Genomic DNA, 26,793 nt, shown 5'->3' with positions numbered 1-26,793 from the left:
CAGCACAATCAAAGCTGCCAGTACATCTGTATTTTCAGCAAAAGTTCAAATGTCGTTTCCTGTGGAGAATCTCAATTGTTTTCTTCTTCTGAGGTGTCAAGTGGATTATTAGCTGCTGGGAGTTTTCAGTTATTCTGCTTCGATGCAACAATACTTGCAGTATGGCCTTACAACAAGCATGCAACATATGAAGTGGTGTGTGTAAATAAAATGAAGGCAACAGATGGTTAGCCTAATAATGAAAACACAAGTTATTGTACTTATATAAGTTACTGTAGATACTGAGGTTGCCTTAGTGCAAAGACGTGTCTATTTGTATGCACAGACATGACATGTCCATGTGTTTCATGGGCCATAAATTCAACGAAGCAAAACATTTTTTTTGATTTTTGTAATGTTTTCTGTTGGGACTTAGTGCTTCAAGAAGCTGGATGTAGATAGTTGAATGGAATTTAGTGTGTTGCATTACAATTTACATTTAAAACATATTTTCAGAAACCATGCCATTGCTACTCTGGAGAATCATCACCAACAGAACACTTTAAACTGAAGAAATAGTCCCTATGAAAAATGTAAACTGTGCCCTACCCCTTTGACAAGGACTCCTCCCTCCTCATAAATCACAATTTAACAAGTGAAACCTGTGCATTGTGTGTGACGCTAATCAGCAGATGTGTAATATACATACTGACTTTTGACGTAGCCTATAATTGTAACACTGCAGCAGTTGTTGACAGGTGCTTAACGTCTGGGGAATCGGTTGTACTTTGGCAGTTGATGCCAAAATATGTCTTGACACATACACGGAAATTAGGAATTAAAGGATTTTTCTGCAAAGCTGACTATTAGAAAGGGCCCTTTGTCCAGGGACGGAAACGATTAGAGAAAATGGAAAGAACTGGAGATATAATACGTTAAGTAATAAAGAACTGTTTCTCAAGTTGAGAATTTTGGACATTTATTGTTGGTTTTCAGTCAGTTTAGGTCAGATGTTTTGTCTGTTTTTAATAAGAAAATGTATTCATGTTGCATAGACCACCATCAAAAATATGACAGCTGTTATATGTGTGGATATTTTAATGCCTTTGTAGGCCCACTTTCTCCACACATACATTTATGAAAATAGCAAGATACACAAGCAGACATTGGTTAAGCATTATTATTCTATGCAGTACTGAGTATTCGATACACTGTTTATAACACAGTTGTAGGAGGATATAGGGCCATTTGAGGTGCTTATTTATGTGCAGTACTACATATTCATTCAGTCATTATTTTTATATATAGGGTACACAAATCAATATTAAAACATGATTCAAATATTTAAAGAATTATGTCCAAAACGTATAATGGTTCCGTTATTATTATTTTTATTATTTATTATATGAATTTACTCTACATCTCAATACATGATCTGCGATGCGATGCAAAAAACGATGCAGTTAACCATGTAAGGATTCTGTACAGTTCTTAGCACGTCCATACGATCCAATTCAAGCTCCCATTCGATCGGATTCACTTTAACTTAATTCACAGTGTTCTCATGACGTGTCATATATTCACTAACCAATATAAACATGCGTTGGGTGTTTTCCACTCTGAAAAATGTGTAATTTCCCACTTTGCACTGTATTCAAAGTCAATACCGTCCGCATCCAGCAGGTGGTATCAGACTCGAGGTGAATGTCCTGATCGCAGTCAACTTACCCACCCAACTTCACGAAAATAATTATTACTTATCTGCAAAACACAAGGCAGATACACATATACCTCTGTGATCCGCTTATGCTGTAATGTGTTGGGTTCTTTTCTCGCTGACTGTGGGGCAGTGACAGGCAGTCAGTGTAATGATCCAATACTTTCTTTGACGTTTGAATAACTGATAGCTCCTGCAAACTCTGACCGCCTCATACACACACACACGCACACACACACGATTAAAAGTTGTGCGGCTTTAGCTTTTAGTTTCGGATACACGCCGTTTAGACAGCATCTGTATACCGGACAATTACGCACGATAATGTCCACCACATCCTCTCTACTGCCATTCTGTGATCTCTGCCTTCACTTGGTACCCAGGAACATCCGGAAGCACAGCAGTACAGTAGCCTACTCTGTCTGTGCCGTGTGGAGGGGCGGATGCAACCAACTCTCTCTCTCTCTCTCTTTCTCTCTCTCTCTCTCTCTCTCTCTCTCTCTCTCTCTCTCTCTCTCTCTCTCTCTCATGGTTTTGCAGTTGAAATCGTGGAAATTAGCAGTTCTGTACTGGAAGAAGCGTCAAAACACCTTAAACAGACGGACGGACGGGGTTATCTTATACAACATTGTGTACACGCTGAGGCTCTTCCACAACAATTGTATCGTTCACCTGTCGAGGAGGGAACACTAAAGGTGAGTTACAGGAATCTCTTAAAGTTGTTTCTGAGTGCCTGAGTTCGAGAGAAATTGGGCTGAAGTTGACAGAAAAGTCTGTAGTAGAGAATAAAACTTTTAACTTTGCGTTTCTGTCTGTCTATCTGTCTGTCTATCTATCTATCTATCTATCTATCTATCTATCTATCTATCTGTCTGTCTGTCTGTCTATCTGTCTGTCTGTCTGTCTGTCTGTCTGTCTATCTATCTATCTATCTATCTATCTATCTATCTATCTATCTGTCTATCTATCTGTCTATCTATCTGTCTGTCTGTCTATCTATCTGTCTATCTATCTGTCTGTCTATCTCTATCTATCTGTCAAATACATGAATTCAAATATGTCTGTTCTGTGTCTATGTCATTATGTTTAGAGAACTGTGGCTAAGGAGTTGATGAGGAAGCCGCTTTGTATCACATTCTATCAAATTGTGATGTCATCTTTTACGATGTGTTGATGGGAAAAGACGTGATTTATGGGAAAAGACGTGATTGATCTAATGTACTTCATGTTCGCAAAAACGAGAGTGCAAATGATGGGCTACACTATCTAACAGACGTTAATGGGTATGGCCGCAATTATTAGCCCACATATCTTCTGCTTCCTGCTTGCATGACTGTCAACATCATTATTAGATTGCTGTCAATTAGAGATTAGACCGTCCTGTTTTCTTTCTTTCCAGACTGCACACACACACACACACACACACACACACACACACACGGAGAGAGAGAGAGCATCAGTTTGTATGTAAAACCTGGAATTTATGACAGGGAACTATGTTCTCACAGCTCTTCATCATCAGCTAGTTCGCCAACGCCCTGGATGAGCGAGATCTAGTCTCTGATCCTGTAGTCTGTGAGAGGCAGCAGCAAGCATTAGTTGTGTGCTATTAGGAGCTTTAAGTGTGTTGGTCCCTTAGGAGTCCATAGATACTGAATTGTGATCACTCTGTATAAGTCTGCCTTGCTGATGCGATTTTTGTTGTGAAAAAAGCCTTGTGGACAGTAACAGTGACTGAGAGGTTTTAAAAATGCAGAGATCCTTCTGGAATATTACACTACACTTTATGTCTCTTTTTTGACCTTTGTAAAGGTCTGCTTGTCTTTATTTTCTAACGCTTGTAGCTCGCAGGCTGGTTTGAAGTCTGCTTTCAATAATCAATTTCAAGATGTGGGCAATTCAGAAGGCACAATACTGAAGGTATAGAGGCATGAGAATGTTCCTGGTGAGAACGTAGGCCGCTGTGATGTGCAGAGCAAACACACTGTAGCATGCCTTGCTTTAGTTTATTCATCACAATGATATTCCGGTTCTGGAAAATGCTTTTTCTTTAACTGTATAACCAAAATATATGTGATTTAACCCAAATGAATGTCAATGGAATTGTGTTTTTATACATCTGTCAGACACATACAGTAGCTTTACCCAGCCTTAGTTATTTTATCTGGAAGCCTAGAAGCAATAGGCTACAGTCTGTCACAAATATGTTACCTATTCAAAGTAATGAGAAGCCTTTTGAGGTCAACAACATTAAGTTTTGCAATAAGAAGTAATGTACATGAAATGTTCAAGCTGAGCTTCTGTTTGTTACTGTCTGAGAGTTTAATATGCTTAAAGGTGGAGCAGGTGGCCAAAAGGCCACGGTCAGTCATCATTTAAAGCTCATTAGCAGGACACAGTTCAATGTATGGCGAATAGCAAACACCGAACTAAGGTGTTGACATTATGTTCCAGTGAGAGTTGAGGCAAACAAATGTATCCATTTTAGGCTAGTCGGCACAAGGTCACGATGCTGACAGGTTGCAGATAAATTAAAGTGGGACTATCTGAAGCTTCAAAGTGGCAGCTCATATCTCAAGTGGTGTGTAATGAGTTGGGAACAGATTGACAGAATGATGCATGCCTCTTTAGAGGTTAGTCGCCACAGGTTGACCTTGTTAGGTAAACATCAAACCAAGGTTTACTTTATTTAATGAGACGTTATAAGAAGGTTGTCTTGTTGTTTCAGTGTTGCTCCTCAATTGTTTATCTGTTACTTTGTACTAAGACTAGATTGCATTTCTCTAATAGATCTAGGCTTGAGTTAGCCGTGAGCCTATAACTATGCTTATGGAGTTATATGGAGCGACAGTTGTCTTTTAAGATCATGAACATCACAGGTACGTTACCCGATGCTTTAGGCTCAGTACATCCTGTACCATACATTACAGTATGCAAACAACATGTGGTGCCCTGTAACATGTGGTGCCCTAAAATGATTTAAAGAAACAGCACTCAGCTATACAATACAATCATTTCATGAGAAACATTAACCAGTATTTTATGTGAAATGTGACTGGAAATGATGTGGAACTCTGGTCCTAAATGGTTCACTTTTATTAAAAAAATGTAAGATTAAAAAGCACACATCTCACTGCTGTAGTGTGTCTGTTGCTTCTCTCAACGTAGACCTGCAAACAATGCGTACAGACATATATTAAAAGTCAAGCTTTTTTTTTTTTGTTGGACCTTCCTTTGTTGTTACAATTAAGTCACACATGTATAACCCAGTGCTGTGGGCAGTTGATTGACCACTGTGTTTATGATTGATTTCTTGCATCACAGACACACCGGGTGGAAGTATTCTATTACACTGTTACATTCAGATCAGGCAACAAATGCTCTCAGTAGCAGGGCACCCAGAGAGATGCAGTGCAGTCGGTAGTGCATTCATATTTAATACTGCATAGGTCTGCCTAACACATCATACCAGTCAGGCCTATTAGTAGGATTAATCTATTCTCCCCTGTCTTAGTGCTCTAAGGGGAAAGTAGACTCTTTTGATTTTGAAGGATGGCATAGAGGAGCAAGAATCTCACCTGGAATTGATCATTGTCATGTCAAATCTTAATTTTATCTGCAGATAATTAGATCTAATTTTACCATAGCTGGTATGAATGTAGTTGTATGACACCCATCTGTAGGCACATTACAGCCTGCCACTTCCTGAGGTGATGATCTCTGGCCAAATAACAGAAGCACGCCCACCTTCCTCTCCATTTAAAGCAGTTCTAATCTGCCGATTGAAATTTGCTGCCAGAAATACTTATACAATAACATTTTTCATATTGGATATAACTCAGTTGTTAACCTCCAATCAGAGCTCATTATCTGTTCTGACCCCTCAGGCCTTTCTCATGTTAGAGGCTAGCTGTTCACTCTGAAGGCGCAGGATGAAAGATGGCACAGCTGCTTGTACCACCAGGTCCAGACAGCTTCCGCCCCTTTAGCCGTGAGTCCCTCAAAGTCATCGAGAGACGTATCACAGAGGAGAACGCCAAGAAGCCCAAGGAAGAGAAGAAAAAACGCAATGATCAGAATGGGCCCAAGCCCAGCCGTGAGCTGGAGGCGGGCAAATCCCTCCCTTTTCTGTACGGGGACACTCCTAAAGGCATGGTGTCGACACCGCTGGAGGACCTGGATCCCTACTACTGCAATCAGAAAGTAGGTCTGCTTGATTTCAAACTTGAGCATGAAATCTAAAGACACACATTTAGCTTTTTCTTAACTGTGTTAAGACATAGATATTATTTGATGCACTGAAATGAGGATTCTCTCATCTGGCACTGCATACAGCTGTTAAACAGGGGCTTTGAATTTGAGATAACAGGACGACCAGGCCAGTAGAAAAAGATTTCTGTGACGTTCGTCAGCAATATACAAAAAGTGATCAGTGATTTGTACAGTGAAATGTGTTCTGTGAGTCATCAATTACTCTTTGATTAGTCGTTGGAAGTAGCCATATGTTACTATCATTTATTATTTGTGCAAACTATAATGACATATTGCAAGAAAGCCATGTATTTTATTCATATCCCTCTTTTTCTGTCAGACTTTTGTAGTAGTAAACAAAGGAAATGTCATCTTCCGCTTCAACGCCGCTCCTGCCGTGTACCTCCTGAGCCCCTTCAACCTTCTCAGAAGAATATCAATAAAGATTTTGGTACACTCATATCCTTTCATGTAGATATTAATCTGATAAGCATGAATCATGTTTATGTTGAGCCCATACTACTATCCTATTCTATATGAACTGTTTACATTGCCAACTTGTGTGAGATTATGATCAATTATTTAAAAAAAAAGGTGTTAATTCCCCAATAAATAAGTGGCTTCCTTGACAACTGACTGCAAATTGTTCAGTATGTTGATCATGTGCACTATCCTCGCTAACTGTGCAGTTATGACACTGAGTGGACCGCCTGACTGGGCAAAGAATGTCGAGTAAGTTTCCCACGAATTACACATTGAATTCAATCCTCGTGTTATATAAATATAAAAATGCATTTTAGTTCAACAAATACATTTTTTTCCAACAGGTACACATTCACCGCAATCTATACGCTTGAATCCGTCATTAAAATTTTAGCTCGAGGGTTCTGCATAGGGAAGTTCACCTTTCTTAGAGATCCCTGGAACTGGCTGGATTTCAGTGTAATTCTCATGGCGTAAGTACATTTACAATAATGTTTGAACAGTTATTACTTTCCCCATATGTTCCTTTGTTTAGACAACAAACAAGTTGAATGTTTTACTGGTTTCAATGTTGGTTACAAAAGCAACAGTTTTGTCAAAATGTGTTACTATTGTTCTAACTCACAAAGGCTCCGCCCTCTACTGGATAAAGGGTAACACTCCTCCAATCACGAGCACTCACTTTCCTACTTAGTGTATGCCTAGCCGAATGTGTGCGAACCCAACAGTATACAAGACAGCCCCTGTCTGCCATCATACTCAGGCAGGGTTGCCGGCTTTGCTCAGTGGGTGAGTGTCAAGGGCATATGTACGCCGATGTCTTGGTCGATGTCTTGTCTGCAGGGGTATTTCTAGAGAGATTAGATTGTTTCCTCTGTCACAAGGATTTGGGGTGAGACCAAAAATGTCACTGCTTGTCAGATCATACGGTTCCATCTCTTGGACATGACTGGCTCCTTTTCAGGGTCTGTACTTGCTTGAACGACACAGGACTGGTGAACTGGTGGGTGGGTGTCAGTCAACATGTCCCTGTGCTCCTTGATGAACCGGGCAATGTTGTGTGCAGGGTGTCTGCTGCTTGTCTTTTGACCTCTGCAGGGTTAGGCCATGGCTCTTCCCAGTTTAGTTGCATACTACCTGGGTTGGCTGGGCCCCCCTACTTCTCCGCTGTGGCAACCTATATTATAAACACGAAGGGCTGTGGCGACTTACCTTTAGTCGAGCACGATCAGTGTGGTTAGGTCAATGTAATGTCGCAGCAGAGCGTGCATTCAACAGGCTTCACACACTGTACCTATAGAGTCCAGTAGAGGGCGGAGCCCATGTGTGTTAGAACACAGGTTACAATATTGTAACCCTAGTTCTATAAGCACAGATGGAGTTCTCTACCAAAGGGGCCCTGCCACTCTTACACTACTCGCTGAAGATGGTGTAGGATAGTTTGGCAGCAAGGTGTGCTGCATTATATACTGTGGGTCCGCACATGTTCTGGTAGGCGCGTCCTGATTGGCCAGCTACACCATGACCAAATGCGTGCTTGTGATTGAAGTGATTGAGTTGTACCTATAGAGTCCAGCACTGGGCTCCGCCTGTGCTTACAGAACTAAGGTTACAATATTATAACTTTTACTATTACTTAGCTCGTTTACGAGATATGTAGCTAAGGCTGATCTATAGAGGGAACCATAAAGTGCATCTTTGGATGGATGGGAAAAACCAAACTGAATGGAAATGCTATTGACTCTTTCATCCCATAAAGAATGCATAAACATTTACTGATTGGTTTGGTTGGTGAGTCTTACCAGCGGCATTGCTGATGCTCATTGTAATGGAGGAACATGTCACCCAGTGCAACAATTTGGCTCATTTGTTTTTAATACATTTTGTAGAAAAGGGTCTATGGCACAAAGGAAATTGTTGGTTTTGGTCTTTTTGGGGGATTTGTCGACAATAGGAACAAAAAACTATATCACCAGACTTATCCTTTAAGTTTGTATCACATGGTGCATTTTATGCTCATCACTGTAACCTCATTATCATTTTAACTTTATCCAATGTGCATGCCTCAGTGTATACTGTTTCTGCTTCATCTGATACTGTTTGTACAACAATGTAATTAACATTGTTGACTTCAATCTATGTTACATGTATTTTATCTCAGTTAATATTCCATATTAATTCTAAGTTTCCCTGCAGGTATGCAACAGAGATTTTTAACCTAGCCAATTTTTCAGCGCTTCGCACATTCAGAGTGCTAAGAGCTTTTAAAGCTATTTCAGTTATCCCAGGTAAGCAGTAGGAGCAAGTGCATGTTAGCTTCTTGCACGGTTTTCTCTGGCTGCCCCTCAACCTCCCCTCTTCCAATTACCGCCCCTCCTGCTGCAAATGCCATGACATGTAGACTGGATGCCCCCGCGACCCCACCTTTCCACCTCCTTATCACAGATATGTCACAAAGTTGTTTCAGCAAACTGAACATCCACAATCCTAAAAACATTGCATAGTTACTCTGTGAGATCTGTGCCATTTGCTTATGTGCTTCTTGCACTATTCCTTGTTAGCTATTTGCTCCTCTTTGCTTGTGGTTAATGAGGGCATCTGTGGTGAGGGTGTGTCCTATTACTGTTGCATGTACATCATTACTTACATGCATGATCCTAATTGTCTGTGTTACTGTCTGATTACCACATTGAGCCTCCATGGTTCCAAAAAAAGGGGGTGCTAAGGAATTTCTTTCCTGCATTTCTATTGTTTGCTATTAAAACATCAAATAGCCTAGTTGTGAAGGATCTTTATCTTTATGGCTTGAATTATAGTGGAAATAATAACAAGAGATGAATGTTTTACTTTAAAGGGGAACTCCTACTTTATACATTAAAGTATGTTTACAGGTCTTGAGGAGTACTATGTAATATGTGAAAAAGCTAAATATAAAGCCTATTGTGGCTACAGAGGGAAAGGTGCAAAGTTTGATAAATTGCTTCAAGTGATGTCATTTGAGTCAGCACTGGGGCTAGTGACTACAAGTTTGAAAATTAAAAAAGCTGGAAGTGTGGAGTTAGAAATAAGTGAGCATACCAGACCTCTGCAGGCCTGACGCCTGTAGCTTGAGGTCACATTAGTTGCTAATAGCATAACACACCCAAATCTCTAACAGAACTGTTCAATTGCATTGTGGGTGATGAAGGCACCAGATTTTGAATAGGAAGATGCCTGCAATAAATGAACAATGTCTCTGGTTCTGCTGCATTTACCTTTTTTATTCAAATGTTCCATTGTCAGTCCAACAATGTTACAGAAGTGCATTGCAAAATCGATGGAGTACTCTTTTAAAGACAGAGCTCGATGGCATGACTTCTTATTGTTTGCATGCCTGTATGCCGTTAATATTGACAGTGGATTTTATTGACTACTTAGAGTAACAAGTGATACTGTATCTGGCAGGCCTGAAGACCATCGTTGGTGCATTGTTCCAGTCAGTGAAGAAGCTTGCAGATGTGATGATTCTCACCGTCTTCTGCCTAAGCGTCTTTGCCCTCATAGGGTTGCAACTGTTTATGGGTCATTTAAAGCAAAAGTGTATACGTGAAATTGATAATTCAACCTCATTCAATGAAACGGATGAAACAGGAGCAAGCCCATTCAACTGGACAGAGTACTCGCATAATAAAAGTGAGTATTTTACTTTCCTCTGTTCTACTTTGTGTTGGTGTTAACTTGATCCTGCACAAAAAACAGCAACACAAAAATCATCAAAGATATTACCTAAAGGATAAATGAGAAGTTACGTAATTTATGTTTTCTTTCAATAGTCACTTTATTAGGTAAACCTCTTAAATGTAATGCTGTCAAATATCCCCTTAAATATATTCCATCTATGTGAGGCTTTTCATATTTAGTTTTTCTTGACATTGCGTCAGACCTACATTACATTAATTTATGAGGCTATATTTAATGATACTGTTACAGTATTGGACTGCATCATATTGAGAGATGTATTATTTTGTTATCCTCATTGGGGTTGAAAAAACATTAGAAACTCTAGAAACATTATTCATTATAATGCCTCCTACTTCAACAACACCACTAAACAGCCTCAAAAATGGCCATAGAGTTGAATTGACACCTTTCTGGCCCAGTGTCTACTACAAGATTCACAGAGAGATTATTTTTGTAGCACTCTTGTACTGGATTGCTTTAGATTGTAGAAGTGTACCCATTCAAATTATAATCATATAATATTATGATTCATTGCTGATTTTGGACCTTTTTGCAACCCCTGCTGACAAAGAAAATTGTGAATTTCCTTCTTTTCCCATCAGGTAATTATTATTACCTTAAAGGCAAACGAGATCCATTGCTTTGTGGAAACGGCAGTGAAGCGGGGTAAGCGTATTCCCGACTTGATACAACATATAATGTATATAATCCTTGTATGATGCATCTGTTTCTGCATTAACGTTGCCATACAGTGTGTATAGGGTGAAGTACAATTCCGTCTGACCTTTGCAAACTCTCTGTTTGTTGCAGGCAGTGTCCAGAGGGGTTCGTTTGCATCAGAGCGGGAAAGAACCCAGACTATGATTACACCAGTTTTGACTCATTTGGTTGGGCATTCCTCTCTCTGTTTAGACTGATGACACAGGATTACTGGGAAAACCTTTACCAGCAGGTAGGCAGTGTGTCTATATATACAGTATATATATATATATATATATATATATATCTTGTGAACTCCACAGGGCAGACAATTTTACACTTAATCCAAATTATGTTCTTTTTTTAGGACATAATTACAACCAATTTAAATACAAGCCAACATTTAAAGGTGTCCATACAGGACTGTTAGTGGACAAACATATTAAGCAAGAGTAAATACTAGCGTTATGTATTTTGTCAGTCAATTTAAAGATCACACACATCTGTAATCCAATGAGCAAAATGCACTTGATTCCATTTGTTTCATAATTTTAAAAAAATACAGAGCCCTGATATTTTTAACAGATATTTTGTATTGCTAAGTAAAATCCTTGATTTTATCAATATGACATTTTAATTTAGCGCAGAGCTTCCTGCATAGCTCTGTTTTGTATAAAGCTTAAACTACTTAACCTTGTGTGCCATCATAAGTCTTTCTTGGTCCTGTTAGAAGAGCGGTGGCTCGTTTAATGGCAGGTTGATGAAATGTTTGACCTCATGTGTGGTGGAGGATGCTGTATTTGTATGGTCCGCTTCTCTAAATACATAAAGAGGCAGTGCTTGCTGTGTTAAGGTGGGGCTCTGTAAAAGACAAAGCATTCTCACATTACAATGTTGGTATTAAAAGTGTTCAAACAAACCTCTAAATGAAGTGCAGGTGCATCTTGGTCAGAAGGAACAACGATGAGTCCGTCTGTGACTCAGGCAAACAACGTGAATGGCCTTAAAGGCAAATAGGTGTCCACTGAATAAGCTTGTAGTATCAGTAAGTAAAGCAAACAGTAATACAACACTGCAATGTATGTAATTGCATGACCTGTTTGGTACAACAAGCTTTTTTATGTCAGTGTCTCTTGGTTATATGGATCAGTGATAGTTGTTATTTTTTTATTTTGTTGGCCTGATGTTGTCACTACAGCAAAGTTCACAGGGTATTTAATCTATTTAATTCAATTTTATTAAATTTTAACTAGGTTTTAGGATAAAAGAAAAGTTAATAAGTATATTAAGTATAGGTATATTAACTAAGTATACTGCTACGTTGTTTTCCTTCCAGACGTTGCGGGCAGCTGGGAAGCCCTACATGCTCTTTTTTGTGCTGGTGATATTCCTTGGTTCCTTCTACCTGATCAACCTGATCTTGGCAGTAGTAGCTATGGCCTACGAGGAGCAGAGCCAGGCCACCATAAAGGAGGCGATCGAGAAGGAGGAAGAGTTTAAGGCCATGCTTGAGCAGCTGAAACGGCAGCAAGAAGACGCTCAGGTACAGGACAATTCAAATTTTCCGACTGATTCCATTTAAAGAACATAAAGTTAGGATCCATTTGACCTTCTAAAATGTAAAATGGCTGATTCCAGTATTTCTAGACTTTAAATCAGACCATGGTTTCAGACCAATAATTAGATAAATAAATGATTCAGCATTTCTCCACCAGAATTTCAGGCTTCAGACCTTAATGTTGGGAAATCAATGTTACACAAAAAACGTTTTGACAACGTTGTCATCAAAAACTGAACAATGTATCATACGATTCTCAGTTTGGTATTTATTGCCCTCTCTTTCCTCTTCTAGGCAGCAGCAACAGCAGCTGCAGCAGAGAGTGGGGAGGCCAGCGATAAAGTCACTGGCCCTGAGAGCTCCTCTGACACCTCCAAGCTTAGCTCCAAAAGTGCCAAAGAGAGACGCAACAGACGAAAAAAAAAAAAGGAGGAGGAGGGCAAAGGGGCTGATGAGAAGGATCCTAAATCCGAGTCACAGGACAGTATGAGGAAAGGTCGCTGTCGCTTCTCTGTGGAGGCAAACCAGCTCAACTATGACATGAAATGCTCATCCGCACATCAGGTTCAGTATTATCTATCAGTATGAAAACAGAGATATTCCGCTATGTATCGTGAACTGTTGCCCTGCTTTCAGCGTATTATGTCCCCAACCCTAAAAATAATATTCTGCAGTGCTTTTCCCATCATTTTTTACTTGTGTATCTACATTACGGTAATTCTGAATCAGTCAAGAATAATACAATTTCAATTAAACTTCTTCTTAATACCTAAACTTTTCAGTTTAAAATTGCACCAAATGTAGAAATACTGACTCATCTACCGACAGTTGCAGTGCTTGAAATTCATGGCTCCTCCAGTGACAACAAAAACAAAAATGAGATAGCATCAGGAGAGATCAAAACTCCAGTCTGTGATAGCTCTTCTGGCAGATGTGTTCAACGTTCTTTCAATAAAACGACTCGCTGGCTTTTGCCAAGCTCTTTGTAGAGCTCTCAAAATGAGTGTCAGGAGAGGAGAAGCAAATGGATGGATAATGTAATTATTAAGCTTCCATTACAGCAGTCAAGAGTTGTGAGCAATTCCAATGTCATACCAAGTGTTGGATTGTAGAACATCCGTTGTGTGAAATTCAACATATTTGCTAACTTTTCTAATCCTTCATGAGTTGCTTACAAATTGAACTTAACAATACTTCCATGCATGCAATTAAGACCAATGCAACGTTTCATTCAATGCTATCACAATGACATTTTTTTCCTTTCATCATCATCGGTATCGTCATTGACATCATCATCATTATCATCATAATCATCTTCTGCTTTGTCATCATCAACTTCTTATACCAATCATCATCAAGATGCATTTTTTATTTAACAATTTTCCTTCTTACAATGCTTATCATTATCCTGAACACCATCAGCATCATCGTCATCAGCATCACCAGAATAATCATCATCATAACTTTTTCTTCTTCATCACCATCATGATCATCATCCTTACCATTCTTAGTCATCACCAACATGCATTTTTAATTTTGCAGTTGCCTTTCAGTCCTCACCGGCATCATTATGACCATCATCATCCTTTCCAGGCAATTTTATCATCACCTCACCGCAGAAATCCCTTTAATGTCATTTGCACATATGACGATCGCTGTCATCTCCGTTCTCTCTTTGCGATCAGCATGTATCCAATGAAGACTATCTTTCTCTTCTAGTCCTTTCTGAGTTTTCGTGGACCCCTCTTCTCATCCAGACGGAACAGCAGGACCAGCCTTTTCAGTTTCCGAAGCCAAGCGCAGGACATGGGCTCAGAAAATGAGTTTGCTGATGATGAGAACAGCATTTTTGAGGACAACCTGAGTCGGAGGGGCTCTTTGTTTCTTCCCAGGAGTTGTGATCGACGCAGCAGCAGTATGAGCCAACGCAGTTACTTGTCGCATCTCCTACTTTCACCCAATGGGATCAGGCACAGCTCAGTAGACTGCAATGGCGTTGTTTCTCTGGTGGGTGGGAATTCACTCCCATCGTCACCTGTGGGGCTCCTTCTGCCTAAAGTGACGGTAGATATGGCCTCCACTGGAGACAATGTAAGAAAGGCTTGTCTATCCCCAATAGCCCTATTTAATTTATTTTAGCCGAGTCCATAGCTCTATTTATTTTGTTTTTTACTTCTTTGTCCTTTTCTCACACTGTGCATTGTACTGTGTTCTATCATGTGGAGGATATTGTAATAGTAGCAAAGCACCAAAGTCCATGACCATGCATGCAATAGTTGTCGAGATATTTCACTAAAAGACAAAAATGCAGCGAGCGTAAAATATAAGCAACTTGAAAGGTGCGGTTAGTAGAGTGCAGAACCCCACCAGGTGTGCACATCTCAGCTCCGTCTCGGCTCCTGTTCGCAGGCGTCACCGCGACTTGAAGCATTTATTTAGGCTTCAAGTCTTCTGAGCAAACTGTTTTCTACCACTGTGTATCTGGCTGCAGAGCACAGCTGAGGGATACTCAACAGTGTGTGTACTGGTAGTTCAATTAGCTGTATAGCGGTTAACAAACACACCATCCAAACCAAAGGTGAGCAAACTGTTTTCCCCGGCTGTGTCTCTGGCCACAGAGAAGCGGCTGAACAGCAGCGACGCACTCAACTGTGTGATAATTTGCGGCCCCTAGAAGCCGCGGGCCAGTTAAGAGTAGTGAGTGAGGAGTCAGCAGTGAGCGGTCAATATATGGCAGTATCACACAGGCAATACAAGGTCAATTATGAAAAGTGTGAGTCACTGCAACCACCTGCAGTCCTGAAGCATGCAGCCCAAAACATTATGCAGTTTACTGCAGCAGTATGCAATATTAGCCATGGACAGACTCAGAGATGCTCACTCACTCCAGCACACACTGACACATGCACACATGATCAATTTCATGATCCTCCTGGAGGAGATTGAAGACATTTAAAAAAAAATCTTTTACAAACGTTGGGGATGAATTGGCTAGTATTTTAATTCAACTTTATACTATTACTATATTTGATAAAGTGGAGCGAAATTTCCGTTACACACTGGAGGGGAAGCGGTACACAAGGCTTCCCTCCACCCTTGTTAGACACGAGAGCCTTGGTGGATGCTAAAGATAACTTTGATGCGGTAATGCTGTTTTTAATGGTCAGAAATGACAAAAACTATTGTCTTACCGTTACACTTTTGTTTATTGAGCTACGCTTGTTGTCAAACATAACTGTGGCTTCTGACCATCTGACAGGGTGCCATTATTGTACTAAAGTTATCGCGTACTGTAGTGCTTAACTGTAGGGCTTAACTGTACGATTTCCTTTTTGTAGTCAACCTGGTTCAGAAATAAATTACTTTTTAATGCACAATTCCCTTTGATTGTTTCTTCCTTTTACTTGTACAGCTTTGCATTGTAATTCAAAACACTGACACTTGCATTCACGTTTGTAGCTACTGTATATCCATGGTAACATGTAACATATTTTCTGTAGCACAGTATCATCTGTAACAATCGTTTCTATCTCCAGGCTGACACCACTGACACGGAGTACAAACAGGCCAGTGGAGAAACACACCAGGAGTTTATGGACTTCCTCGAGGGCCCAGAGGCCAGACAGAGAGCTCAAAGTATAGTTAGTGTCATAACCAGCACCATGGAGGGTAGGTATCGTACACCATGGCATGAGTATCCCATCTTGAGATTATCTTTGGTATTGAAAAAAACAATTGTTATTTTCAGTTCAAAATATTTTTTGTTTTTCCATCACTTGTGTGCATCAGAGCTTGAAGAATCGAAGCATAGGTGTCCTCCTTGCTGGATTGATTTTGCCCACACCTTCCTCATCTGGGAATGTTGTCCAGCATGGCTGAAGATCAAGAGGGTGGTTAAACTAATTATGATGGATCCATTTGTGGACCTAACCATTACCATCTGCATTGTACTCAACACAATGTTTATGGCCATGGAGCATTCTCCAATGTCCCCCAGTTTCATCAAAATGCTGTATGTGGGCAATGTGGTGAGTGGATTGTAATTGTACAAAAATGTTGTTTTTTTTGCAAAATAGTTATGATGTTTGTTAATGATCCCCATTTCTGATTTTTGTTTTTATAAAGATATTCACTAGCATCTTCGCGGCTGAAATGGTCCTCAAGATAATTGCTTTGGACCCATACTATTACTTCCAGGAGAGATGGAATATTTTTGATGGAATCATTGTCAGTGTAAGCGTGGTGGAGATTGGCCTGGACAGAGGGGGTAGCATGTCTATTCTGAGGTCATTCAGATTGGTAAGTCTATATGTGTCATATAGCCAATATGTTCCGGTGCATTTTGTGTGGAGAAAGATTTTAAAATGATATGTTTTCCTTTTGTTTTTACAGCTGAGAGTATTCAAGTTGGCTAAATCGTGGCCCACACTTAACACACTGATCAAAATAATTGGTAATTCAGTGGGGGCTTTGGGCAACCTGACGCTGGTGTTGGCCATTATCGTCTTCATCTTTGCTGTGGTTGGCATGCAGCTGTTTGGAAAATACTACAAGGACTGTGTGTGTAAAATCTCTGACGATTGCACTATGCCCCGTTGGCACATGAATGACTTCTTTCATTCATTCCTCATTGTGTTCCGAGTGCTTTGTGGAGAGTGGATAGAGACCATGTGGGACTGTATGGAGGTGGCTGGGACCCACATGTGCATCACTGTCTACATGATGGTCATGGTTATTGGAAACCTTGTGGTACATCATCATCTCTTACGGTCAATTCATGAGTCCAGCTTGTCCAACCCATGATTCAGTTTTATAGCTCCACACATTTTGTTGTTATCATAAAGTACAATAGCTAAAAGATGACGCAGTCTTACATGAAGTCATGTCATTATCTGATAGGTGCTGAACCTGTTCCTGGCCCTGCTGCTGAGTTCATTCAGTGCTGACAATCTGCAAGCGCCGGATGATGACAAGGACATGAACAACTTGCAGGTTGCCATTGGACGGATTCACAAAGGCTTTGCCTATGTCAAGTCCCTGCTTCGAAGTAGATGCAACAGTGTCTGTCTCAGGAGGAAGAAGAAATGGAAGGGTGAGGACAAATCTCTGGATGCGCTCCACAAACCTTTAGGACCGAATGGTGTCCCCAACCATACCATCAAAGACTATCCTAAGAACGGAAATGGGGATGTGACTGGAGTAGACAAAAATGGAGACAAGTACATAGTCAGCAGCAAGAGTGATGATTCTATAATGTCTTTCATCAACAATCCCAGTCTGACTGTCACAGTTCCTATTGCTGTGGGAGAGTCTGACTTTGAAAACCTCAACACTGAGGACTTCAGCAGCGCCTCGTCTGATGCAGCAGGAGCAGGATGCCATATGGTAAGGATGCTCTTGTGAATTGGTCCAATTGGTCTTTCAAAGTACCTTTATGGTAAGAAATGAGTTGCTCATTTAAGACCTTTAAAGTCTTTTCAGCTATGTCACTAATGTTAATGATGTGTGATAGACGACAAAGGATTTCAGTGTTGGTTGTGGTTCTTGACAAACATATCTGTTGTTCTGGCTTAGTGGTTTGATCTGTCGCAGTAGTCACATTGAAGCACTTTGCCCATAGTCCATGACGTTGAGGTATGAGCGTGTTACGGGGCATTTTCCCTGAATATTCTATATACCATGACCCTTTAACGATGAGAGGCCATATAGACAGGAAAACGTAGATTACATTATGTGCCATTTAAGCCTGAGTGCTTGGGAGCTGAATCCTCCTCTTAAGGGGTCTCTTTGTGCTTCGCATTGAAGGAAAGCTCACAGTGTGAAAGAAAAAAGAAACACACTGTCTGTCTATATGATTCTTGTTGCTTTACTTTGTAATTTTTCTTTTTCAAATTTTGTCTCAACTATCAATCATTTTTGCCTGCAGGCAGAATTTGATGTGAAGATTTGTCAGCAAAGTCGTTGCTGCTTGCTTGCTGCTGCTTTACATGCTCTCAATGTTTTAGAAGACTCGTAGGAACACTCTACATTTCATTCTTTCTCACCTTTTTAACAGATCACCCATTCTTTTATGACCTTACTTCATTCAATCTGCAGTCCTGAATTTGTATTTCATTTCGATGCTGAAATATTTTTCTTCATTCAAACATCAGTGAAAGTCAATTTCATTTAAATACAATTTATTAATTAACATTAAGAATTAACATTCTCTGGGGTTTTGAAATATTTGTGATTTTGCATCGTGACATCAAATCCATTTAATAACTGCAATGAGGCATTGTCCAACCAGGATATTTGTCATTTTAAAATAACATAGTGGTTTTCTGATTTCAGCCCATTCATACAAAGGCTTTCTGCAAACCATGTTATAGATATTTAAATCACACTAAAGGAATCTTATATTTAATCTTTCACAGTTTACTCTTGAATTTGCTGAAGTGCATCTGACAGAAATAGAATGGATGGATTGAAGCACAAACCATCAACACATTGACTTTAGTGCTCGCAGTATATCGCAGTAACATGCTTACATCATTCCCTGCAAGACATCAGCTGGTCCCAGGACAGCCAAGTGCTCCTGCATTCTCCGGGAAGGCATTCAAGCTGGTTTCATCTATCAGCTATTAGGAGACACACCCTGTAGAAAGCAATACAACAGCAGACTGAGGGAGAGACCAAGTGGCTACTGTACAACACCGCCGGGCTGCAAATCTCCTATGATATTTAGATCATTCTGCATTATTAAATGTACTTAGTTTTTATTTTTCATAGATCTGGCTGTATACAACAAGTACTGTGCAAACCTTGTGTGTCTCTAATTGGCTAAGCAAACATTTGACAAGTTAAACAAGTGATGCTGGCAGACAGTTGTAGTGTGCTCTGATCTTTTTACTCTTGTTTATCTAAATGCATAACATCAACGATATCATTTTAGAAATGTAAAATGATAGTGACTAATCAGTGTCACCATCACCTTTGGTATAATGTCCTGTCTTTGAGAGTCGGGTATCCTCTATGAGAGACAACACTAGCAGCTGTAATGTAGACTTTTAATTGCTTTCTCTGTTGACAAGCACTCAACTGGTGTTCTTCTGTTAAGTCAATGATGACGTTTTTTTTAATCATTATTATTATTTTTCATTTCGACATTTAAACATAACGATGGCCGAAGAGCAAAACCTCCTATCTGAAAAATGCCTGCATCATTTTGCAGATAGGATCTTTGCAATCTGTCCATCATTTGGTGCAAGTTGGAAGAGGTTCTACAAAATGATGCTCTAAATTAAGTTTCAATAAAGGGCGGGATTATTTTAAAACAGACTGAATATGAACATCCTTCCTTGTTCTCATCATCCAAAATGAAATCCGGCAATCAGAAAATTCTGCAGATAGGAGGTTTTGTGCTTCGGCCCTCGATAAGACTTGAGAAATTGATTCATGCATGCTCTTTATTTCATCCATCATACATGTGATTCAAACTTAAACTGGGTGCATGTCAGTGATCCTTGTGAAGACCAACAACCTTAAACAAGACAAACAGCAGACATCACTTTCAGTGGCAGTTAAAACATACCAAATGCAAATGTCTTGTGCAAGTCTCTTGGTATTTTATGACTATTTTTGGATGAAAATTACTTAATTTTGAAGAGATATGGAGTGCATGAATCGTGTGGACAGACAGGTGCTCAGCATGTCAGCCTCTTACATTTGCCATGGCTCTGTTATGTTTGCTCATCGAACACCGGTTTTACTTGGCTTCATCCACAGATTGTAGATGACGATGGCCAGCTCAGCTCCTCTGAGGGCAGCACAATAGACTGTGGGCCAGGCGGGGAGGGAGGAGAGTCTGTGGACATTGAATTGGATGAAGCTATGGAACCTGACGCCTGCTTTCCTGATGGTGAATACTACTACAACCACCACTTAAACTATGGCCTTGGTGTTAATCTAATACTCCATATTACACTGGTAAATTACCATCTCCCTTTTGTCTCTGCTCAGGCTGCGTGCAAAAGTTCAAGTGTTGTCAGGTAAATGCGGAAGTGGGCTGGTGGAAGGTGTGGTGGATGCTTAGGAGGACCTGTTTCCGGATCGTGGAGCACAACTGGTTTGAGAGCTTCATCATCTTCGTAATCCTGCTTAGCAGTGGAGCACTGGTAAGACAGGAAGATAAATGTCGATAAAGTTGCTTTTGAACACCTGATTCCTTTGGGTGCTCTCATGTATTTACATATTGTAGCTGGCATCTCTCATCAGGCAGTAGATTCCCAAACTGTTGTAATTAAAGAGCATTTTGTTTGATTTCTTTGAGTTAGCGCAGTCTAACCTTACAAATATAGAACAGTTCTTGTCCTCTGTAAAGTAAGGTCAGGATATTGAATACAATGTATTTACTTTATTTGTATTAATATTGACAATGAATTACTCGCTGTCATTTACACATCCAGGCATTTGAGGATGTCAACATTGAGAAGATGAAGACCATTAAAATAGTGTTGGAATTTGCAGACAAAATCTTCACCTACATCTTCATTCTGGAGATGTTGCTGAAGTGGGTGGCATATGGATATGCCAAGTATTTTACAAATGCCTGGTGCTGGCTGGACTTCCTCATTGTTGATGTAAGTTGAAACACCTCTGCTTACACAGAAAGACATGTATACACTTACTTTTTCAAACAATTCTTAGGTTGCTGTTTCTTAAGACATTTGCTTGTGAATGTGTTCTAGGTCTCACTGGTCAGTATGGTAGCCAATGCTATAGGATATTCTGAACTCGGTGCCATCAAGTCTCTGAGAACCCTGCGAGCTCTGAGGCCACTGAGAGCCCTGTCACGGTTCGAAGGCATGAGGGTAAGAGTCACTGCATTTACACTATCACCAGCTCACTGCACTGGTAGTAAAAGCACTCTGCAGTCTGGCAAAGAGCAGCATAAAGCTCTATAACTTTGCAAAACCTAGTAAGCTGATACCCCAAACACGTGTTGCTTGTAAATGAAGCATTCCTGTCCTTCCCTAATCCTCTTTCTCCAGCTGTTTGTCCTCAGGTTGACTTATACATTTAAATGACAAAGTTGTTTGTCTTTTTGTCGTTTATTTTTCATTAAATTTAACATGTAATTATGCGCCACTGATTTTTGATTAAAGGAATAGTTTGGCATTTTGTAGAATGCGCTTATTTGCTTTTATGCCGAGAGTTCGATGAGAAGTCATATGAAGTCATATGAGCTGACCATCTTCTGGCTCCAGCTTCAGATATCAGATATCAGATAGATATAATCTGTTAACTGTCAAACTTTAACTTTTAAATTGTGCCATATCTGTTGTAACGTCTCATACTATTACAATATTTTTCTGTGCAATGCACAAATCCTGGTCTAAACAGGCATTCATTTGTCGGCTTCTGAAATCAATGTGGCATATATTGATTGTTGCTTTCATGTTGTGGTGTTCTAGCTCTTTACAGCAGTGTTAAGACGATGGTCTTTCCTCGTGTAGTAGCTAATTAATTTCCTCATTTGCATGAACAGCTTTTCATGTGCACCAGAAGTAGTGCTTTATTAATTTCCAATCAGATTTCACTGTACAGTAAGCAAATGTTGTGGCGTCGTCGTGCCTCTACACGGTGTTCTTTTTCAATGTTTCTCTAAAATGTAGTTGTAAGCACTAATGCAACTTTTAGAGACAGTAGAGAAACGCGTCGGTCTCCTGCCTTTCCTCTTAATTCTTTTCCCACCTGCATGCACAATCATTTTATTTGAGCTGTTGGTGTCAGTCATAGCTGTGATGAGCTCATACTGATGTGTATGTTGGTACTGAAACATTCACTCTTGTGTTTTCCTATTCTTACATTACTCAATTATTCTTACATTACTCTAACATTACTCAATAGTACTGTGCGTCAATTCTACATCCTGTGATTTCTGCTGTACAGATGGATTATGTTTATGTGTTGGTGTGCAGGTGGTTGTCAATGCCCTGCTTGGAGCCATTCCTTCCATCTTCAATGTGCTGCTCGTATGTCTCATCTTCTGGCTCATCTTCAGCATCATGGGAGTCAACCTATTTGCAGGAAAGTACGGCCATTGTGTCAACAGAACCAATGAGGATAAGGATTTCCCTCGAACAGAGGTGAGAAACAAGTCAGAGTGTGTGGGCAACGACACTCGCTGGAAGATTCACAAAATCAACTTTGACAATGTTGGCATGGGCTACCTTGCGCTGCTGCAAGTGGTAAGTAACTGAGCACAAGACACTTGGTGATTTAAGCTTGTAAATACATTATTTGCTGTATTGGTGGAAAACTGGAAGCAATGTAAAGATCAAAGGGCTAATACAATATTTTTTGTGGATATCGTTAATTTCTATAAAGGCTACATTCAAGGGCTGGATGGAGATCATGTATGCTGCTGTAGACTCTGGAAGCAAGGTAATCAAATGTTTGTGTGTAGCCCATCCTGTTTGTTACTTTTTATAATCTCTCTTATAATATCACAATACTTTAATAAGTTATAATACTTGATCCGTAATTATCTATCTAAGATTGAAAATAGCTAAACATAAAGAAATATTTAAAAATAAATACAATACACAGTGTTGCTATCTGACAAAATATATTTGCTTCTTGTCTTTTAATGAATGACTTGTTTTTCAAGTCATTCATTTAGGTTTTTTTTTTTGTTTTTTTGAGATTGTCCATGCAAAATTGAATAACAATCAACATATTCAACACATTTCATGCGCTCGTCAAATATGGCAACTTGCTTTCTTCAAACTAAGAAGCTCTACGCAACCTGCAAGCGTCAGTTTTGAACGTGTCAATTTCCGCTTGTTACATTCATGCACTGTCTTTTCAAAATGATCTTCCGTGTTCTCAGGAAACAACTTGGTTAGGTTTGAGCAACAAAAGTACTTAGTTAGGTTTAAAAAAAGGTGGTTTGTTTTTTACCGAGTTAAGTAGGCTACGGTTCGCAGCTAAAGTAGAGTTGCGTAACGTTACGTATCCTAGGTATTATTACTTAACTTAGGTACGTAACTTAAAATAATGTTGACTTTTGGTATAGCACAGGACACAAAAACCTGGGTTAAAGTCCTGTGTTTTTTTAACCAAACACCCACGCTCCTTTACTTGTAAATTTATTTTTATTGTCACACATACTCTGCATAGCACACAGTGAATTTTTAACCCATCCTAGTATTTGGAGCAGTGGGCAACTATTATACAGCACCAGCTAGAAGCGACAAACTGGCTCCTCTCCCTTAATCATATCCCAGTTTCAATTATCATTATTAACTTATGTGTTACAGCAACATGAGTTTGTTTGGCTTCACTGTATACAAATACACGACAGGTGTGGTCCATGAGTGTTCAATGTATGTATGAAATCGCACTTGCTGTAAGCACCAGTTGCCAAATCAACCAGGACTTAGATCTTAAGGGTTATAACTTTAATGTACTAATGTCTCCATTTTTTGTCACTATTATAGGCAAGAGACCAACCAGAATATGAGATCAACCTGAAAATGTACTGGTATTTTGTCATTTTCATCATATTTGGAGCCTTCTTCACACTCAATCTCTTTATTGGCGTCATCATAGACAATTTCAACCAGCAAAAGAAAAAGATAAGTATCAAATCTGCTGTCTAAATGTTTGGGCATTTTTGACTTGCTATTCTGACACAAATGCAATATTTAATAGTATTACTTTCTCCTCATCACCTTTGCTGTGATTTAACATTTCTCACATCCCATGTTTACTTTGGAGGTCAAGACATCTTCATGACTGAAGAACAGAAGAAATACTACAATGCCATGAAAAAGCTGGGATCAAAGAAACCACAAAAGCCTATTCCTAGACCATCAGTATGTAACTTCATGACTGCATCTAATCTGTATTACAAATCCAATCCTTGTTTCATAGCACCCAACATGTACTTGTGTTTCTCTGCCTTGTGTCTATTTCAGAACATAATTCAAGGATACATCTTTGACTTCATCACAAAACAAGCGTTTGATATAATAATAATGGTTCTAATATCGCTTAATATGGTAACCATGATGGTGGAAACTGAAGATCAGACTCCTGAAAAGGACAACGTTCTCCGCAAAATTAATATAGTATTCATTGCCATTTTCACTGGAGAGTGTTTGTTGAAGATGATCGCACTTCGCCAATACTTTTTCACAAATGGTTGGAATATATTTGATTTCGTCGTCGTCGTCCTGTCAATCATTGGTATGACTCGCCTGTTCACTGCAGTGCTCAAATATATTCACATCATTCACTTTGTCAGTATATGTCTGTGTATTGTTTACAATCTTTTTAATAGGTTTTTCTTGCTTTCTTTCCTTAGGCATGTGTCTCTCAAAACTAATCGAGCGGTATTTTGTTTCACCAACCTTGTTCCGAGTCATCCGTTTGGCCCGGATTGGCCGCGTCCTCCGCCTTATTAAAAGTGCCAAAGGAATCCGCACACTCCTGTTTGCCTTGATGATGTCACTTCCTGCCTTGTTCAACATTGGTCTCTTACTCTTCTTGGTGATGTTTATCTATGCCATCTTTGGCATGTCAAACTTTGCCTACGTCAAGAGGGAATCAGGCATCGACGACCTTTTCAATTTTGAGACATTTGGCAACAGCATGATCTGTTTGTTCCAGATCACCACTTCAGGAGGGTGGGATGGCCTACTTGCTCCCATTCTCAACAAATATGGCGATGATTGTAACAATAACACAGAGCATCCTGGCAGTAGAGTTAAGGGAGACTGTGGGAATCCTCCTGTGGGCATCACCTTCTTTGTGAGCTACATCATCATCTGTTTCCTGATCGTGATAAATATGTACATTGCAGTTATCCTAGAAAACTTCAGTGTGGCCACTGAGGAGAGCGCGGACCCACTAAGTGAGGATGATTTTGAAACGTTTTATGAGGTCTGGGAAAGGTTTGATCCTCATGCAACACAGTTCATGGAGTACAATAAGCTGTCAGAATTTGCAAATGCTCTGGACCCACCATTACGCATAGCCATGCCTAACAAGATGGAACTGATCTCTATGGATCTACCCATGGTGAGCGGGGAACGCATTCACTGCCTGGACATCCTGTTTGCGTTTACAAAACGTGTTCTGGGCGAGGGTGGGGAGATGGACATCCTAAGGGGGCAGATGGAGGAGCGATTCATGGCCTCCAATCCTTCTAAAGTGTCCTACGAACCTATCACTACCACCCTCCGCCGCAAACAGGAGGACACATCAGCCACTATCATCCAGAGAGCATTCAGGAAGTATGCAAAGGAAAATGCTGCAACGAGTCCCTCTGACAGATCCAGTGATTACAATCAAAAGGATGAAACACACATTGACAAAGGGGATCTTGTCACAGGCAAACTCCAAGACATTTCTAGTGCCGATAAAAGTGAACTGATGCCTTCAACAGCCCCTCAACCTTCATGTAACAATGTGACAACAAATGGAAAAAACAAATATGAAAAAGACAAAAGTGAAAAGGAGGTTGAGGGCAAAGATGTCGGAGAGCAATAGAAGTAAAATAATGCTGGAGATGCAACAAAGACATTTTAATTAATGACAAAATGTTTACAACCTTTGAAAGTGACTAAGTCATCCATAGACTCCCCTCCTTAGTCTGGATATCTATGCCAAACTGACCATGCTTACTTGAGTCTAAAAGTTAGAGTGTAAAATGGCTCATAGAGACTGTAGTTGGACAACTTTGGCTGTGTTCAGGAGCAAGGATGCCTTGTGGCTGTATGTGCTGCAGTGTTCTGAAAGAAACAGTAGTTAATGCTTTAACTTCTATTGCAGCTAGTTCTGCTATCCAGTGTCTTGAATTACTGTTATATCACTGACTGTTGTATTACTTTACCTACCTTTTACTCAGGCAGAGAAAAAAAACAGCTTTTATGTTATTACTTTAAGAATTCACAGTTTGATTAATTTAATTTTTAGACACTTTATTTCTTTACTTTTCAAAAGGGTTGTTTCTTCCAGGGTAGTCTTTACAACAAGCAGCACTGCCTCAAGGCTAGTCTTGCTTGATGCTTAGAATACTTGACAAATCCAAGAGACCATGTTGGAGTTGCTGCAGTTAACTGGATATGTAGACCTGCATGAATGTTTCTCCATGATTATGCATGCCAGAGTGTACTATTTTCATCTTTATGCTTCATTGTGCGAAAAATACAGACACGACATGGCTGTTTTTTTAAACATTACAGAAACATGAGATTATTCTACAGTCCAAACTAATCTGCTCTAGTATGTTTGATTATCAGTGGCAGAGCAGTAACACTTGGCAGAAATACTTTGCACATTCAGTTTATTGAATCATCAAAATCATTTACATACGTCATCTTAGCCTGCTGTG

At 39.8% G+C, this 26,793-nt stretch overlaps 1 protein-coding gene across 1 annotated transcript; it reads left to right on the top strand.

Moving 5' to 3' along the window:
• The first annotated feature begins 2,154 nt into the window (after positions 1 to 2,154).
• Positions 2,155 to 26,276, top strand: scn1laa (sodium channel, voltage-gated, type I-like, alpha). The gene is made up of 28 exons (XM_076107994.1): positions 2,155 to 2,391; positions 5,584 to 5,899; positions 6,288 to 6,418; positions 6,599 to 6,679; positions 6,775 to 6,903; positions 8,627 to 8,718; positions 9,875 to 10,102; positions 10,753 to 10,816; positions 10,961 to 11,102; positions 12,186 to 12,392; positions 12,702 to 12,971; positions 14,127 to 14,498; positions 15,944 to 16,076; positions 16,197 to 16,435; positions 16,533 to 16,706; positions 16,800 to 17,156; positions 17,307 to 17,761; positions 19,427 to 19,443; positions 20,182 to 20,307; positions 20,409 to 20,563; positions 20,855 to 21,028; positions 21,137 to 21,259; positions 22,370 to 22,639; positions 22,779 to 22,835; positions 23,894 to 24,031; positions 24,167 to 24,271; positions 24,374 to 24,644; positions 24,763 to 26,276. The coding sequence occupies exons 2-28, from the start codon at positions 5,636 to 5,638 to the stop codon at positions 25,947 to 25,949; spliced, it is 5,961 nt and encodes a 1,986-aa protein (XP_075964109.1). The 5' UTR covers positions 2,155 to 2,391; positions 5,584 to 5,635; the 3' UTR covers positions 25,950 to 26,276.
• Positions 26,277 to 26,793: the final 517 nt, after the last annotated feature.

Source organism: Anarhichas minor, unplaced genomic scaffold (genome assembly GCF_050575085.1).
Source record: "Anarhichas minor isolate MPS153535 unplaced genomic scaffold, ASM5057508v1 ptg000004l, whole genome shotgun sequence".
In the NCBI taxonomy this organism is placed as follows: Eukaryota; Metazoa; Chordata; class Actinopteri; order Perciformes; family Anarhichadidae; genus Anarhichas; species Anarhichas minor.
The sequence above is the reverse complement of the archived record's forward strand: the minus strand, read 5'-3'. Positions and strand labels throughout refer to the sequence as shown.